We start from the raw sequence: 18,306 nt of genomic DNA, 5'->3' as shown, positions 1-18,306 counted from the left end.
TTGGGAATGAGGAATGAGTGCGCAAAGTACTTGTTGGCCAGGCAGCAATTAAGGATTGGAGTTTTTCGTGGAGTGGATGGCTTTCCACTTACTCCTACTACAGAGATATTGGATGGAAGGCTAGGTCCAGAGAAGGACGGCAAAACACAATAGGTAGCCTCGCTGTTGATTAAAAAATTAATTGTCTTACCCGCTACCAGGAGAGTTACCCACGGCTCGGCGAGGGTGATGGGGGTCCCCGAGTCTTGGCACCTTCAGTTGTTGTCCTCCAGATGTAGGAGCTGGAAGGAGCTCCCAGGATCCTGGGAAAGGGGGTCACGTAGAGGCGCGGCACCTGTTCTCAGGGTGGGGCAATCAGACTTCCAGTTTCCTCCCTGCTGGCAAGCAGGGCAGGGGGTTGCTGGTGGACGAGGGTTAGGACATTCACTGGCCTAATGTCCTGATGCCTTGCACTTATAGCAAGGCTGCGTTGGGACTCGGGGACCTTGCGGACACCTGTTGGCATAGTGTCCTGCCTTGCCGCACTTATAGCAGGCAGGCTCCTTTTGTAGCCTTGGAGTCTGTGGGGTGTGTGCTCTCTCGTCTGGGGTTACGACGGGGCTGTAAAGACGCTGCTAGGAGCTGAACCTTCTGTTCAAGGTGAGCTTGCCGTCTCCTCTCTGGAGTTATAGACCTTAAAGGCTAATTTAACTAGGTCTTGTATTGGTGTCTGAGGACCATCCTCTACCTTTTGAAGTTTTTTTTTTTTTTACGAATGTCAGGAGCTGATTGAGAAATGAAATAAGATGCCAAAATGGTGGCCCCTGTGGGGGAGGCCGGATCTAACCGGGTATACTGGGTTAGAACCTCAGTCAGTTTAGGGTAGAGGCTAGGATAACCTGGAGGTCATGCCAAGTTAAGTCATAGGCCTGACAAAGGTGTCTAAATTCCTTTATGTATATGGTAGGATTAGCTGAGAAATCACCTAAATGCTTCTCAATTTTGGAAAGATCGGCCAATGAAAAAGGGACATGTACTCTGACTACCCCCTCCGCCCCAGCCACCTCTCACAAAGGTGCTAACACTGTAGGAGGGTGTGGGCAGAGATAGGGGACTCAAAACAGCCAGTTGGGGGCCCCGAAGGAAGCATGGGACCGGGTGGATTACTAGTAGATAAGGAGGAGGAAGGAGGAGTCTCGACAGGAAGGGAGGGGGTGGAGAGAAGGAGGAGTATAGGGACGAGAGCTTAAGGCCCAAAAGCCTTGTACGTAATTAATTTCGGACCACTTGCCTAGCCGCTGGCAGAAATTGCTGAGGTCGATCACGCCACAGTGGAAAGGAAAATTAACCGCTTCCTCCCTCCTAAGGTCTTGTTCGAGCTGTAAGGTTTTTAAATTGGCTAGGAGGCACCCTAAGGGGGTGCTCTTTAGAAATTTGGACTGGGGGTTTCCCATTTGTTTCCTCTTTACCGACACGGTGGACACAATGGAAATGGAAGTGGATCTCTGCCTGGCTTCAAAGCGTCCTTTGGAACCAGCAGAGACAGACGGGAGGCTCTTGAAGCCAAAGTGGAGAGTACCTTCAGGCAGACGTCTCCGTCCTGAAGGAGTCTCCCGAGCCACTTGGTGGCTCAAAATGGACCTCGGACCTGCGCAGAATTTTGGCCGAGGGAGGTAAAGAGGAGACAAGGGCACTTACCCCAGAGAGGCCGTGAGAGTGAGGGAAGCGGGTCTCAGGTCCTGGTCCCTCTGCAGTGTGGAAGCAGGAGGAGGTTCCTCAATCCCTAGAGGCCTGAGGAGGGGTCTCCTCCCGGGTCTTCGGCACCAACTGATTTGTTTTTCTAAGACCACCAGAGTGGGCACAAAAGAACCAGCAAGTAGGCAAGGCTAAAAGCAAAACTGCAAATTTATTCTTTGGTCATCTAGCTTCAGGGACCGGAGCTGGGGGAAGGCGGAGTTTCTAATACAGTCCGGACAAGAGTGGGGGCTGAGAAAGCCCGCCCCCGGCGCATCTGCTGGGAGCGACTTTTCTAGGAGTGGAAGGGCAATAGGTGGGGCACGGGCATGTCGGGGGAGGGGGGGTGCTCCGCAGGTGCCACCAGGTAAATCTTGGTCTCCTTGGATTGACATCACCTGGTGCATGCCTGATTAATCTGCACCTTCCCGGGCGTCAGCTGCATTCTCGCACACATGGGAAGAGTTGGTGAAGAAGAACCCGGAAGTGCACCATCCTGCCTCCGTCCAAACAGTAACCTCGTGTCACACAGTTTATCGTGCAGATTATTTTGTCCAAACCCAGGTATTAATCCTAGTACCGATGAGTTATTTTTCTCAATCCCCTCCCTGCTGTTAGCCTCCACCCTCTGGTAGGCCCCAGTGTCTGTTGTTGCCCTCTGTGTGTCCTTGTGTTCTCATCTTTTAGCTTCCCTTATAAGTGGGAGCTAAAAGATGCAGTATTTAGTTTTCTATTCCTGTGTTATTTTGCTAAAGATAATGGCCTCCAGGTCCATCCATGTTCCTGCAAAGGACATGATCTCATTCTTGTTTTCTTTTTTTTTGGCTGCATAATATTCCATGATGTGCATGTACCACATTTTCTTTATCCAGTCTACCATTGATGGGCATTTAGGTTGATTCCATGTCTTGGCTTTTGTAAATAGCGCTGCATTGAATGTACGTGTATATGTGTCTTTATAAAAGAACAATGTGTATTCCTTTGGGTATATACCCAGTAATGAGATTGCTGGGTTGAATGATACTTGTTTTTAGGTGTTGAGGAATTGCCACACTGTCTTATTATTTTATGTATTATTGTGAGGTACGTTCCTTCAATGCCTAGTTCATTGAGGTATTTTAACATGAAGGGATGTTTAATTTTATTGAAAGCCTTTTCTGCATCAGTCAAGATGATCCTGTGGTTTTTGTTTTTAGTTCTGTTTATGTGATGAATCCCGTTTATTGATTTGTGTATGTTGACCCAACCTAGCATCCCAGAAATAAAGCCTACTTGATCATGATAGATTAACTTTTTGATGCGTCACTGCTGGGTTTGGTTTGCTAGTATTTTGTTGAGAATTTTTGCATCTATGTTCATCAGTGACGTTGGCCTGATGTTTTCTATTTTTGTTGTGTCTCTGCCAGGTTTTGGTGTCAGAATAAATCTGGCCTCATAGAATGAGTTAGAGAGGAGTCCCTCCTTTTCAGTTTATTGGAATAGTTTTGGTAAGAATGGTACTAGCTCATCTTTAGAATTCAGCTGTGAATCCATGTGGTGCTGAGCTTTACTGGGTTGGTAGGCTATTTATTATTGATTCAATTTCAGAGCTCTTTATTGATCTGTTCAGGGATTCAGTTTCTTCCTGGCTCAGTCTTGGGAGGGTTTATATGTCCAGGAATTTATCCATAGCTTCTAGATTTTCTAGTTTATGTGCCTAGAGGTCTTCCTGATATTCTGTGATAGTTATTTGTATTTCTGTGGGTTGATGGTAATATCCGCTTTATCATTTCTAGTTGTGTTTACTTATGTCTTCTCCTCTATTAATCTAGGTAGCAGTCTATTTTATTAATTAAAAAAAAAAAACAAACTCTTGGACTTATTTTGTTTTAGCAACAGGCAGGAATGGTTTTTCCCATCTCACTCTCCTTCAGTTCATCCTGATTTTGGTTAGTTCTTGTCTTCTTCTAATTTTGGGTTTGGTTTGCTCTTGGTTCTCTAGTTCTTTTTTTGTGATGTTGTTAAACTGAGATCTAACTTTTTGATGTGAGCATTTAGTGCTACAGATTTACCTGTTAACACTGCCTTACCTGTGTCCCAGAGATTCTGGTACACTGTCTCTTGGTTCTCATTCATTTCAAGTCACTTCTTGATTTCTGCCTTAATTATATTATTTACCCAAAAGTCATTTGGGAGCAGGTTGTTGAATCTCCATATAATTGTGTGGTTTTGAGCAAATTTCTTAGTCTTGATTTCTAATTTGGCTGTGCTGTGCTCTGAGAGAATGGTTGTTATGATTTCACTTCTTTTGCATTTGCTGAGTACTCCAAATTTACGTCTTCACCCTGCCTTACCTGTGTCCCAGAGATTCTGCTACATTGTGTCTTGGTTCTCATTCACTTTAAAGAACTTCTTGATTTCTGCCTTAATGTCATTATTTACTCAAAAGTCATTCGGGAGCAGGTTATTCAATTTCCATGTAATTGTGTGGTTTAGAGCAAATTTCTTAGTCTTCATTTCTAATTTGGCTGTGCTGTGCTCTGAGAGAATGGTTGTTATGAATTCACTTCTTTTGCATTTGCTGAAGAGTGTTTTGTGTTCAATTCTATAATTGATGTTAGAGTATGTGCCATATGGTGATGAGATGAATACGTATTTTATTGCTTTGGGGTGGAGAGTTCTGTAGATGTCTATCAGGTCCATTTGATCCAATGTTGAATTCAAATCATGAATATGTTTGTTAATTTCCTGTCTCAGTGATCTATGTGATTTTTGTCAGTGAGGTGTTGAAGTCTCCCACTATTATTGCCTAGGAGTCTCAGTCTCTTTGAAAGTCTCTAAGAATTTGGTTTATTATTATGAGTGCTACTGTTTGGTTTTTTCATATATTTAGGATAGTTAGGTCTTCTTGTTGAATTGAACCCTTTACCATTATGTACTGACCTTCTTTGTCTTTTTTATCTGTGTTGGTTTAAAGTCTGCTCTGTCTCAAATTAAGATTGTAACCCCTGGTTTTTTCTACTTTCCATTTGAATGATAGATTTTTCTTCATTCCTTTATTTTGAGCCTGTGTGTGTCATTGCATGTGAGATAGGTATTTTGAAGACAGCATACCAATGAATCTTGGTTCTTTATCCAGTTCTGTGCCTTTTAATGGGGGCATTTAGTCCATTAACATTCAAGGTTAGTATTGATATGTGTGGATTTGATCCTGCCATCATGGTATTAGCTGGTTATTGGGCAGACTTGTTTGTGTGGTTGCTTTATAGTGTCACTGGTCTGTGTACTTAAGTGTGTTTTTGTAATAGTTGGTAACGGTCTTTCCTTTCCGTATTTAGTGCTCCTTTCAGGAGCTCTTATAAGGCAGGTCTCATGGTAACAAATTTCTTCAGCATTTGCTTGTCTGAAAAGGATCTTATATCTCCTTTCTTTATGAAGCCTAGTTTGGCTGGAATTATAACATTTTGGGTTGGAATTTCTTCCAGAATGTTGAATGTTGGCCCCCAATCTCTTCTGGCTTGTAGAGTTTCTACTGAGAGATCTGCTGTTTATCTCATGGGCCTTCCTTTGCAGCTGACCTGGCCCTGCTAGTTTCCTTTAACATTTTTTCTTTCATTTTCACCTTGAAGAATTTCATGATGATGTGTCTTGGGAACGATCTTCTCTTGGGATATCTTACTCTGCCTTTCCTGAATTTGAATGTTGACCTCTCTCGCTAGGTTGGAAGTTTTCATGGATCATGTCCTGATACATGTTTTCCTAGTTGCTTACACTCTGCCTAGCTCTTTCAAGGACACCAGTGAGACATAGATTTGGTCTCTTTACATAATCCCATATTTCACAGAGGCTTTCTTCATTCCTTTTCATTCTTTTTGCTCTATTCTTTTCTGACTGTCCTATTTTAGAAAGACAGTTTTCAAGCTCTGAAATTCTGTCCTCAGCTTGGTCTATTATACTGTTAATACTTTATGGTTGTGTTATGAAATCTTTGTGCTTTTCAGTTCCATCAGGTTGGTTATGTTCTTTTCTATTCTGTTTATTTTTTCTCTCAGCTCCCATATTGTTTTGCTGTGATTCTTAGCTTCCTTGGATTGGATTTCAATGTACTCCTACATCTCAATGATCTTCGTTCCTAACTATATTCTGAAGTGTATTTCTGTCATTTCAGCCATCTCAGCCCAGTTTAGAACCCTTGCTCGCGAGGTGGTGTGGTCATTTAGAGAAAAGAAGGCACTCTGGCTTTTTGAGTTGTTAGAGTTCTTGCAGTGGTTCTTTCCATCTTGTGGGCTGATGTTTCTTCAACCTTTGAAGTTGCTGACCTTTGGATTTTGTTTGTTTCTTTGTTTGTTTATCCTATTTGATGACCTTGAGGGTTTGATTGTGGTAAGGTGGACTCAGCTGACTGGCTTCATTTTTGGAATATTTTGGGGGGCCAGTGCCCAGCTCCCAACTCCTGGACTGTGTGCTCTAATTCTAGGAGACTGGTATTGGGCTCCAACTTTGTTCTCTGGCTCCTGGAGGTTAGGAATCCACTGTGCTTGCAGGGTGGTGGGGGTGCTCCCAGACCACTGGTCACTATACTCCAATGGGTGGTGTCAGCCAAAGCATTTCACAGTGTGGTGGCATAGGATCTGTCCTTGTTCCCATGTGCCAGCAGCAGTGGCAGCACAGTGGGGTCCACGCTCATCAGCCAGGCAGGTTGCTAGTGGGTACTGGGGTTCCTGTCTCCATTTGGGCATTCACTACAGTGGCAGTAGCAGCATGGTTTGGGTGGGGGGTGCCTGTTGGCAACTGTGCAGCATTGGTTCTGGTGGTGGTGATAGCACAGGGTTGGGTTGCTGGCAGGTCCAGGTCTGTGTGTACACTCATTGTGCTGTAAGCATGGGTGTTTGCTCAGGGTAGAGGAGAATCTGCTGTTCTCTGTGCCTGCTTTCACTCTTGGGGTAATGTTGACATAAACGTGGAGTGCTGGCAGTGGGCGGCAGGGCTGTTTGGCTCTGTACCTGCCAAGGTTCCAACTGAGGTGGCAATCAGGCATGGGTGAGTTTGGGGGTTGCGTGCGCACATATACTGGTGAGGCACGGCAGGCAATACCTGTACACACAGGTGCCAGCAAAACTCTGTTAGGGATTGCTGTGGGCTAGAGGAATTTGCAGTGTGGGGAGGGAGCAGGTGGGCTGGTGTGGGGCATGGGGGCTGCCCCGCTGGAGCCCTCTGCTGGTCAGCCACTGCAGGAGCTATGATGTGGGTCCCCAGGGCACCCGAGACTACCCCGTAAGCCGGCACGTTCAGGCTGGGACCCTAGGAGAAGCCAGAAGCCCAAGGGTGCTCAGGTCAGACTAACACCCTTCTGATAGGTAAGCTCACCTTGCAGAGTTCAGGTCCACCAGTTCCCCTAGGGCTAAAGTCTCTTATGGGAGCAAGTCAGGGCTTCCCTGGCCGTGTTCCACTACAGACGCTCCTGCACCAAACCCTCTGGTCTCCACCTCAGCTGGCTGCTATCCCTACCACTTCTCTAAGCAGCTCTCCCTGTGACCTCAAGTGTCCATAGTAGTTGAGGGGCCCCATGCTGGGATTTAAGAGGCCCGTAGTGAGAGCAGGTTGCACCTTGCCAGTTCCACTCACCCATTCCCCAGGGTCATTGTGGGCCAGGAATGAGTCTTGGTGCACGGTAGCCTCTTGCAGGGTTCCCAGCTTCCTCCCCTTCAGCCAAGCTTCTGTGTCTTTCCTTCATCCACTCTCAGTGCCTTCCCTCTCTCTGGTGATTTTTAATGGCCTGAAATAGTTTAATTCAAATTGGAATTGCATGTTTTTTAAAGATTAGGTAGAATTGATCTATATAACAACATGATGCCTTTTTAAATGGTAGGTGTTTTATCTTTTTAATCACTTCAATAGTAATAGATCTTTTTTGAGACAGGGTCTCACCCTGTCACCCAGGCTGGAATGCAATGACACGATCATGGCTTATTGCAACCTCTGCCTCCTGGACTCAAGCAGTTCTCCTGCCTCAGTCTCCCAAGTAGCTGGGACTACAGGTACACACCATCACACCCGGCTAATTTTTGTATTTTTTTGTAGAGAGGGGGTTTTGCTATGTTGCCCAAGCTGGTCTCAAACTCCTGGGCTCAAGTAATCTGTCCACCCCATTCTCCCAAAGTGCTGAGATAACAGGCGTGAACCACTGTGCCTGTCCTAATAGTAATAGATCTATCCAGATTTTCCACTTGTGTCAGCTTTGGTAATTTAGCATATTATCCATTTCTCTACATTTTCATCTTGCTGCCATGGAGTTGCCTCTCATAGTTCTCTTAAAATCTTTCGAGTAACTTTGTCTCTGTGTTCCTGTTTCATGCCTAAGCTCTTTTGATTTGGCTCTTTTTCAGACTTGTAAAGGTCTATCTATCTATTCTAATTGTTTTTTGAAGGACAAGTTTAGTGATGTATTGCAGCAGTACTATTCATTTTCATTGATTTCAGTATTTTTCTTCATTAATTATTTTTTTGTAGTATCTTCATTATTTTTGTCCTTTTATTGTGCTCTTCCCTTTAAGTGCATCTTTAAAATGTATTCTTGTTTACATTGGAGGCCATTTTCTTCTTGCACAACTTTGAATATGTCTTACCTTTCTAGGTATGTGGTATTCTTCTTTTCATTGTATTTCTGTATACTCATTTGAAATTTTATCTTTGGCCAGGCACAGTGGCTCATGCCTGTAATCCCAGCACTTTGGGAGGCCGAGGCAGGCGTATCACTTGAGGTCAGAAGTCTGAGACCAGCCTGGCCAACATGGTGAAACCCCGTCTCTACTAAAAATACAAAAATTAGCCAGGCGTGGTGGCGCCTATAGTCCCAGCTACTTCAGGACACTGAGGCAGGAGAATCGCTTGAACGCGGGAGGCGAAGGCTGCAGTGAGCGGAGATTGCACTCACTGCTTCTCTCCAGGCCGGATGACAGAGTGAGACTCAATCTCAAAAAAAAAAAACAACAACAAAAAGTTTAGTTTTATTTCTCTTTTTCATTATAGCATTGTTTAGAAGAATATTAATTAAGTTTCAAGTAGCCCTGGGGTTTTATCTCATTTTTATTTCTATGAGCATATTATGAGCCAAAAATTTCATATTGTCTTATGAGCAGGTAATACGATTTTTAAATGTTAACTGTTTCACATTTGCTAAGATCTTCTTTATGGCCAAGCGTATGATTTTTGTAAATGTTCCTTGAAAAAATATGTATGTTTTCCATTTGAGTTTATAAGGACCTCTGTGCCTATGAAATAAGAGGTATTAGTTACATAAAGTAGAAGAAAGCAAGATTGGAGCAATCAGGATAGAGCCCCTAGAAGATTCCATACACTGCACTTCTCACATTTCTGCCTGCCACACTCCTGCTCCTCCTCGTTTTTTTCTGCCTCCCATGGGTGAACTTCGTGTTCCTGAATGAGACCAACCCTTCTAGGTAATGGCTTCTATCCCATCTTACCTGTTCATGGTAATTCTTCAGTTCTGCCCACTCTTTCCTGTAGCAGCAGACATTTCTGTCAGCATAGAAAAATGTATAGTTTCTCTTGTCCTAAAATGCCCTCTTTTAGCCCTGTGTCCCTGTCTCTCCCTGGTTTCCTGTCGTTTATTGCAAAACTTCTTGACAGATTATCTAACTGCATTGCCTACAATTCTTCCCACTATCTCTTCAACCAGACCTTTCCTGCCTACTGCCATTATTCCACCATCGTCCACCCCCCAAGCCTTGCCAAGGATAACAGTGATCCCCTGTAGATAAACCCACTGGGTACTTCTGAGTCTTTATCTACTTTACTTGACTTCTCAGCGCTGTCCAGCAGCAGCATGATGCAAGCCTCATAGGTAATTTAAAATTTTCTAGTAACCACATTTAAAAAGGTAAAAAGACAGGTGAAATTAATTTTGATATATTTTATTTGATACAGTATATCCAATATATCATCATTTCAAGATATAATCAGTATAAGAATTCCCGAGACTTTATCTTATTTTTATCATTCCAAGTTTTTGAAATCTGGCATGCATTGTACCCTGCCAGCTTATCTCAGCCTGGAGGAGCCACATACCACTGGGTACTCCATAGCTATGTGTGGCTTCCTGCCACCAATTGAACAGCACATCCTCAAGTGCCCTTTCCTTCTCTTTTTGCCCTTGTAATGACCATTTACATGCCTATCTTGAGTGTTACCTTAGTCATTTTGCATATATATTGTGTGCAGCTGCCTTGTGCTAAGTGGTAGGCTAGATTCTGGTGGTGCAATATTGTACCTTTATGTAATATACCTGGTCTTAAGCTTGTGTTGCCCAAGTCTTACTCTCTTTTTTGCAGTGAAACTTTTTCGGAGGCTCTATTTCCTCCCTTCTCTCCTTCCCGGTAAATTAGATATTTTTATACAGTACCGTGTATTGCTTTGTTATAGTCCTTATCACAGTTGTAATGGTTTACTTGTGCAATATTTGTTTCAAGTCTGGATTCACGTTATCATTGTTTGCTGCCGTATTTCTGATACTTGGAACACAGTCTCGCACCTAATAACTTCTCATACTTCATTCACTTACATGCCAGGCATGGCCTTGCTTCCTTGTAATCTGGTGGTGGACAAGGTGGACATGATACTCTCATCCTCATGGGGCTTTCCTTCTAGTTATAAAGTAGGATATAAGAAAGAAAATAAGCAATATAAATAATGTGATTGTGCTAAAGGGCTATAGTAGGGTGGTATGAGAGAGAGTATCTGAGTGTTTGATTTAGAGTAGGTGGGCACTGCCAGCCCCTGTTAACCCTGTTCTCTTTATAACATGTTTTAAATTATCTTTTGCTATCCTGAAATTAAAATTACAGAGCATGTTATTCCCCTACTCAAATAATTTTTTAAAATCTCTTATCAGTATCTAAAAGTTCAGCACAATACATTGGAAGGCACTATAGTCAGATGCACCCACTTAGTAATGACTTTTAATTTGAGGGAGGACAATCAGAAGTCACTCCATACAAGTGGGATAGGAAAGTGATAGGGAAAACTTATGTGGCTGACCTTGGGGAATAATGCCAGAGTGAGGCAGAAAAACAATTTTTAAAAATGTAATTTCCATAATCTAGATGTCTTACTGTGCCTTCGAATTTTTTCTTAAATTATGAGATAGCAATAACAAGGACTAATTGAGATAGTATTCCTCATTTCATGTGTCACCACCAACATAATGATGTTCAGCTCTCAGTCTGTTGGAAGGAGCCTCTGACATCTTCTGTTACATATGTGCATGCAGTAGCTACAGATGCCAACTGATACAGGTGCATTGTGTCACTGACCAAAATAACTATAGCAAGTCTTACCCTTGGTGGTGTCGTTCTCCAAAACGGTGAGCGACTCTTAATAAAACTTCAAAAACAGCATAATACAGATTCCCTTGCGTTGCACATAAGTTGCATTCCTGGAAAATTCAATGTAGAGCATACTTTGTGGTTTTAAACAGACTTTGTTTCTAGAGTCAAATTTTGCACTGACATAAATACACAAATACACACCAGGACATTTGAAAGCCATTGAGGATACAGGAAAATTTTTTATTGTGCAGGAATTACCCATGCTTCACGTGACATCTAGCAGCCTTGGTTATCTTTCATATTCCTTATTATTTGATCAACTAAAAACAGCCTACCCCTGAAATGGTTCTACCCCAAGGAAACTAGAGCACATATCATCAAGACAAGATCATAACAGTAAATTAGGTCAGAGAGGCAGGCAGGGGTCAAATCATGTAGACAGTTTGCTGATAGAAGTCATGCTGTGTAAATCGTGTAAGTTATGATGCTTTGTATTGTACCTTTTTAAGCAGGGGAGTGATATGATCTGGCTTCCAGGTAGGGACATTATATTGTAGCATGGATGAAGGGAAACCAGTTAGGAAAAATGGCAGGACTCTAAGCAGAATATCATATGATGGCCTGGACCATAGTGACAACTGTGAAGATGGGAAATAAACACATGGATTCTGGATGTTTGGAGCTTAAGTTGCCAGGGACTTGTGGAGAGATTGGATAATGGGGAAAGGGAGAAGAATCAGTGAGAATGCCTTTATTTTTTTATTTTTGTTTTTATTTTTTGGCTCAGGAATCTGGTTGAATATGATCCTTTTTTTTTTTTTCTTTCTTTCTTTTTTTTTTTTTTTTTTTGAGACACAGTTTTGCTTTGTCCAGGCTGGAGTGTAGTGGCATGATCTTGGCTCACTGCAGTCTCCAACTCTGTGGTTTAGGTGTTTCTCCTGCCTCAGCCTGCCGAGTAGCTGTGATTACAGGTGCATGCCACCACACCCAGCTAATTTTTGTATTTTTAGTAGAGATGGGGTTTCACCATGTTGACCAGGATAGTCTCAATCTCCTGACTTCATGATCCGCTCACCTCAGCCTACCAAAATGCTGGGATTACAGGTGTGAGCCACCGTGCCCGGCCAAATGTGACGCTTTTTATTGAAGTCAGGAAGCCTGGAGGAAGAACATGTTTTGAGAGAGTACCCTTTTGACTATGTTGTTAGTAATCTCTCGCAGACACCCATGTGGTAATATGACATAGGGATTTGGATGCATGAGTCTGAATTCCAGGGAGATGTCAGGGCTGGAGATGGTACTTAATGCGCCAGGACTGTATGGTATTCATTTGCCATGGCACAACTAGGGGGAATAACAGGGCCCACCCAGCACAAAGCCGTGCAGCCCTTTCACATTAATAGATTGAGTAGGAGAGAAGCCAATAAAAAGAACTGGGAAAGAGAGACCAATGAGGTGGAAGAAACCCCAAAAGGGCAGGATGTCCCAGAGGATAAGCAGGAAGAATATGCAGAGGGACTGTGGGGCATGCTGTGGAGAAGCCTAGGCCCAGAGAATGGAGGGCTGCCTGTGGCCTCCTGGGGGAAGGCAGGAGCCCCGCAAAGCATACGTCCCGACAAACAGCGCAGGAAGATGCTTTGCTGGGAAGGGCAGCTCAGTGTGAATCTCTTTTTGAACAATTCCAATTCAGTTCTAGTGGCATCGTCTGTTCTCCATAGAATGGGAAGGGGCATTAGCTGTCAGAGTGGCCTTAACCAAGCAAATTGTTTTGAAGAAATGTATAGGAATCTTCACATGCAAAATGATCATCCTCATGAGATGCTAGAAGAGTGGAAGATACATGTATCTTCTATACGTATTTTTTTGAGGAAGGGTCTCACTGAGTTGCCCAAGCTAGAGTGCACTGGTCAGACTTAGCCTCCTAAGTAGCTGCGTCTTACAGGCACAGACCACCATGCCTAGCTAATTTTTTTTTTTTTCTGGTAGAGAAAGGGTCGCACTATTTAGCCCAGGCTGCTTGAACTCCTGGCCTCAAGGAATCATCCCACCTCAGCCCCTCAAAGTACTGGGATTGTGGATGTGAGCCATTGCTCCCAACTCTATTTTTTTTCTTTTTAAGAAGGAGAGTGTTTATTAATTTGTGCAGCAGTAATAGAAGGAAAAGAAAAAAAAAAAGCAAAAGTTTATGCTATTTAGGAAAATGACCATAGACTCTCCTGGTGTGTCTTAAGAGGTTATTCTGTATTGGGAAGGACCCTTTGGATACCTATTGTCCCCCTAGCTACAGAACTCCAGCAAGTTTTAGAACTTACTCTAGCCCAGGGTGCATGGGGAGTAATCCCAGATCCTCTTTCTTTGGGAATGGGAGCAGAATGTTCTCTCTAAGAATTCTGTAAGATTCCTCCCAGGCTGGCAAACGAGTCAGGCCAAAGGTTGTTTCAGCTTCCCTCCTTCCTTTATCTTCTGTTCTCTCTCGGTGGTAACTGTACTCTCACTCATCCGACTCACATATGGGTCTCCTCAGCACATCACAGAGAGCAGACCTGGACCTGACCTTGAAGTGCAGGAGACAGTCTCATGGCTGCTCCCCTGGGGCAGCGTGGAGAATCTGTTTTTTTCCCCAGACCTTCAGTCTTAGGGAGGATGTTTTCAGGACAACAAGGATTTCACAGAACATTTACAGACTCCGTGAAATGAGTTTTTTATCCGTAGTCTAAAGATTTTACCTTTCCTTTTTATAGCCCACACATCTTGCTGACTTTACTCAAGTGCAGACCATTCAGTATTCAAACAGTGAAGATAAGGACAGAAAAGGAATGCTACAACTAAAAATAGCAGGTGCACCTGAGGTAAGGAACTGTTACATTCATCATTAAGGGAAAATGGTAACATAGTGGTGTTTTAGAACTATTGACTTTTTTATGAAAAGGATGACGTTTTCATGGATCATCAGAATCACAACTTTCTTACATATCGAAAGGGTTACATTACAAATAATAATGATTAAATATCCCCAAGGATAGGACAGGAGACAGATTTAAAAATCATTCAAGAACATTATTGTAAAGACAATGATGATTAAAGATTATAATCAGGCCAGGTACCATGGCCCACACCTGTAATCCCAGCACTTTGGGAGGCCAGGGAGGGCTGTTCACTAGAGGTGAGGGGTCACATGGTAAAACCCTCTCTCTATTAAAAATACAAAGATAAACCAGGCATGGTGGTACACATGTGTAATCCCAGCTACCTGCAAGGCTGAGGCACAAGAATCTCTTGAATCCTGGAGGCAGAGGTTGCAGTGAGCAAAGATGACACAACTGCACTCCACCCTGGGTGACAGAGCAAGACTGTGTCTCAAAAAAAAAAAAAGGTTATCATCAAGTACCAAGGAAATTAACTTCTTGGAATTATATGTACAGTCATGTTTTGCTTAACAACAGATACATTCAGAGAAATACCTAATTCCCTGATTTCTTTGTTATGCAAACATCACAGACTGTTCTTACGCAAACCTAAGATGGTTGTAGCCTGCTATGCACCTAGGCTATACGATATAGCCTGTTGCCCCTAAGCTACAAACCTGTATAGCATATTATTGTACTGAATAATTCAGGCAATTGTAACACAATGGTATTTGTATCTCTAAATATATGTAAACATAGAAAAGGCACAGTAAAACTACAGTATAAAAGATAAAAAATGGTATACCTGTATAGAGCCCTTACCATGAGTATAGCTTGCAGGATTGGAAGCTGCTGTGGGTGAGTCAGTGAGTGAAAGGAGGGTGAATGTGAAGATCTACGACATTACTGTGCACTACTGTAGACTATAAACACTGTACATACTCATACTGTATATGAAGTATACACCATATACTTCAATTTATTTTTAAAACCTTTTTCTTTAGTAGTAAATATTAGCTTACTGTAACTTTTATATTTTATAAACTGATTTTTTCAGCTTTTTTGACTCGTAATAACAATTAGTTTTAAATATATTGTACAGCCATACAAAAATATTTTCTTTTTTTACATACTTATTGTGTAAGCCTTTTTCTAGTTTTAAAATGATTTTCTGTATTTTTTACTTTTTAAAATTTTTGTAAAAAAGTAAGACACAAATATACACACTGGCCTAGGCCTACATAAGGTCAGGAATATCCATATCACCATCTTCTACCTCCACATCTTGTCCCACTGGGAGGTCTTCAAGGGCAGTAACACATGAAGCTGTCACCTCCTATGAGATCAGTGCCGCCTTCTGGAATACTTCCTAGAAGCCCTGCCCGAGACTGTTTTACAATTAACTTTTTTTTTTTTAAATAAGTAAAAATACACTCTTACTTTTTTAAAAAAAAAACAGTAAATATATAAACCAGTAACATAGTCATTATCCAGTATTATGTGCTGTACATAGTTGTATGTGCTGTACTCTTATAAGACTGGCAGCACAGTAGATTTTTTTACAGCAGCTTCACCATAAACATGAGCATTACAACTTCAGGATGGCTACGGCATACCCGGCAATAGGAATTCTTAGCTCCATTATATAAATCTTATGGAACCACCATTGTATATGTGGACCATCATTGACCAGAACGTTGTTATGTGGTGCACTGACTGTTTATATACTGTAAACTGAGTTAATTTCCACACTGTGTTGTCCATGGTATTCTCTGGGTAGAAATAATTATTATGTGATTATAATAATTATTATATGATTATAATAATTATAATAGCAGCAGTACCTGATACTGGGCACATGCTACCCGTGGTTCTTTACGCAGAAGCCAAGAGAAGCTGTGTCGTTCTCACAACCAAGGAAGTAGATACCTTGATATACTTTGGTTAACCCCATTCTGTAGTTGAGGAAACTGGGGCATAAGAGGTTGGCCACATCAAGTAATTGACAGAGATGGGGTTCATACCCGAACAGTCTGGATCCAAAGCCTATATTCTTAATCAACAGGCAACAGTGATTTAAAACAAGTGGCATGAGAAAGAGCCGTTTGGCAAATACTGCCTAATGTGGTCCTTTCTGCAAGATGGACAAAATACACTCATGTGTGAAAGGATCTGGACAGTCTGGTGGCACACACGGTTGTGCTGGTGTGTAAAGCATGTTTTTTGAAGCTCCTCTGTTTCCATCAGCACACCAGGATTCTTTGTTCTGTTACGGCCAGTTCTCTGGGTAGCTTTATTTGCAGCACTCCTCACTTAGGTGGATGCCTCATCACTCTTCTGCCCTGTGTTTCTGTGAGTTTGGTGACATCTGAGGGGCTCTAGGAACTCTTGTTGATTCTGGAGATTAAACAAATACTAATTTTCTTTTACATTAGAAATTATGATGGGTGGTTGATAAAAAAAAAAATTAGTCCACGTGAGTTTCTGATAGAAGTCATACTTGAACTTGCTGATTGTCTAAATTCTTCCCTTAACTGGAGTATGCCAGAGGGGCCAGACATTCTGAAGGAAAATATTTTTTTCATCTATATTTATTCTAGAGCCCCAGTTTAAGAGATTTTTCTGTTTTCATCTGGGTTTGCGTTTGTCACATATTCTAGGAATAATGTCCTTAAATATCAGATTTCCTTTCTCAAATCTTAGGACAAATCTTGTTTCATTCCCACTCTTCTCTGTTTTCAAGTGCATAGAGATGTCTGATGTCATAGCACAGCTGCCCTTTGGTTACAGGGAAGAACAATGAAGTCTATTTGCTTGGTCTGTTCTCCTTCAGCCCCTGACAGTGACGGCACCCTCCCTAACCATTGCGGAGAATATGGCTGACCTGATAGATGGGTATTGCCGGCTGGTGAATGGAGCCTCGCAGTCATTTATCATCAGACCCCAGAAAGGTGAGGTGCTGTTTCTGAGCATTCCCAATTACATTTCTACCAAATATTTAGCTGAGCTTGCCCCTAACAGCCTGTTATTCTCTTTTAGGTAACTGTAAAAATGAAAACCAAATGAATAATTCAGTATAATCTGAGTACTTACTTTTCTAGGGATGGTGATCCGTTTCACACCTTCCACAAGCCGGGAGCTGAGTTTGAATAGAGCCTAAAAAAAACATTGTATGTGTTTTGAGCTACCTAGTTAGAGGATTTTCTAAATTGCCATTACTATATTTAAATACATTAGTATTTTTAAACTTTTGGGTTTAAATAAAATTCTGGGTATAAAAAAAAGAATCCCTTGTAACTCACTATAAATAAAGTATGCTTTCTATTTTTTCTTATATATCTCAAAAGCTTAGACCATTTGAAGAACAAAATACATTCTAAGTCATGATGTTAAAAAATCAAAGATTAGAATGAATAAATATCCTAGAAACATCACTATGAAAACGGTGCGGAGTTTCTGCAGGCATATAATGAGGAATGCTTTTGAGGATTTGGATTTCTGAAAGAATGAAATGAAAATATTCCCAGCAGGATAATAGCATACATAATGTGAAGCAGGAAAAGACTGAATTTGGAAATTATGGGACTTAAGTTCAAATCATGAGTCCTCTGTGACACCATCTACAAATTAGTTTAAACATGAAGAACAGTAACTGTCTTCTATGGTATTAGGAGGATAAAGGACTTATTTATTTATAGGCTTGGAACTATGCCTAGCATACTCGATGCTCATAGATTTTAGTTATATTGTTGTTCCTGTTGTTGCTACTAATTTAGTCTGATCTTGACACTGTATTAACCTGTACTTTGAGATATCTCATCTGTAAAAGAATGATACCTACTTTGTAGGGTTGTTAGACACATCCCAAAGAGTAACTGTAAAGGAGCTCACACTGTGGAAGTGGGGACTCTGAATGTGAGTTTTGTCCTTATTGCCAAGACCCCGTCTAGCACTCACCTCAGTGACTAGGATGATTGTAGAGGAAAAAAAAAATCCTGAAGTGCTGTGTGGTGTGTGTTCAAGTCAGCAGAATTGTATTAAACAGTGATGAGGATAGAGAAAAGGCCAAAGCCCAAGAGAAGCAGATAGAAATGCAGAGGATCCAGCCTTGCCCAGCAGGGAAGTGCTCTGTTTACAAAGCAGTTTGAGAAAGGGATGGTGTTTGCATGGGAGGTATATGTGTGTGTTGTGTGTTTTGTAGAGAGGAGTCATTGGACCCTTTATTTATATATCTCAAAAGAGGTAAGTGATGGTGCTGTGCCCTGAAAATAGCAGCTGAAGCCATGAGCCTTCACTAAGTAAACATAAATCTGTGTGATTCCAGGACATGGCTTTTTCTAGAGAAAAAGTGTTTTTCCCAC

The 18,306-nt window shown here is 41.9% G+C and overlaps 1 protein-coding gene across 7 annotated transcripts in view; it reads left to right on the top strand.

Annotated features, from left to right (window-relative positions):
• Positions 1–18,306, top strand: part of PTK2 (protein tyrosine kinase 2) — a 362,172-nt gene that overhangs the window by 191,466 nt on the left and 152,400 nt on the right. For all 7 annotated transcript variants that reach the window (XM_026454573.1, XM_026454578.2, XM_026454577.1 and 4 more), the window contains 2 exons: positions 13,781–13,888; positions 16,779–16,896. In XM_026454573.1, coding sequence (XP_026310358.1) covers positions 13,781–13,888; positions 16,779–16,896 — 226 coding nt within the window. The remainder of the gene's footprint in view (positions 1–13,780; positions 13,889–16,778; positions 16,897–18,306) is intronic.

The sequence above is a fragment of the Piliocolobus tephrosceles genome, chromosome 7 (genome assembly GCF_002776525.5).
Source record: "Piliocolobus tephrosceles isolate RC106 chromosome 7, ASM277652v3, whole genome shotgun sequence".
NCBI classification, from domain to species: domain Eukaryota; kingdom Metazoa; phylum Chordata; class Mammalia; order Primates; family Cercopithecidae; genus Piliocolobus; species Piliocolobus tephrosceles.
The sequence above is the reverse complement of the archived record's forward strand: the minus strand, read 5'-3'. Positions and strand labels throughout refer to the sequence as shown.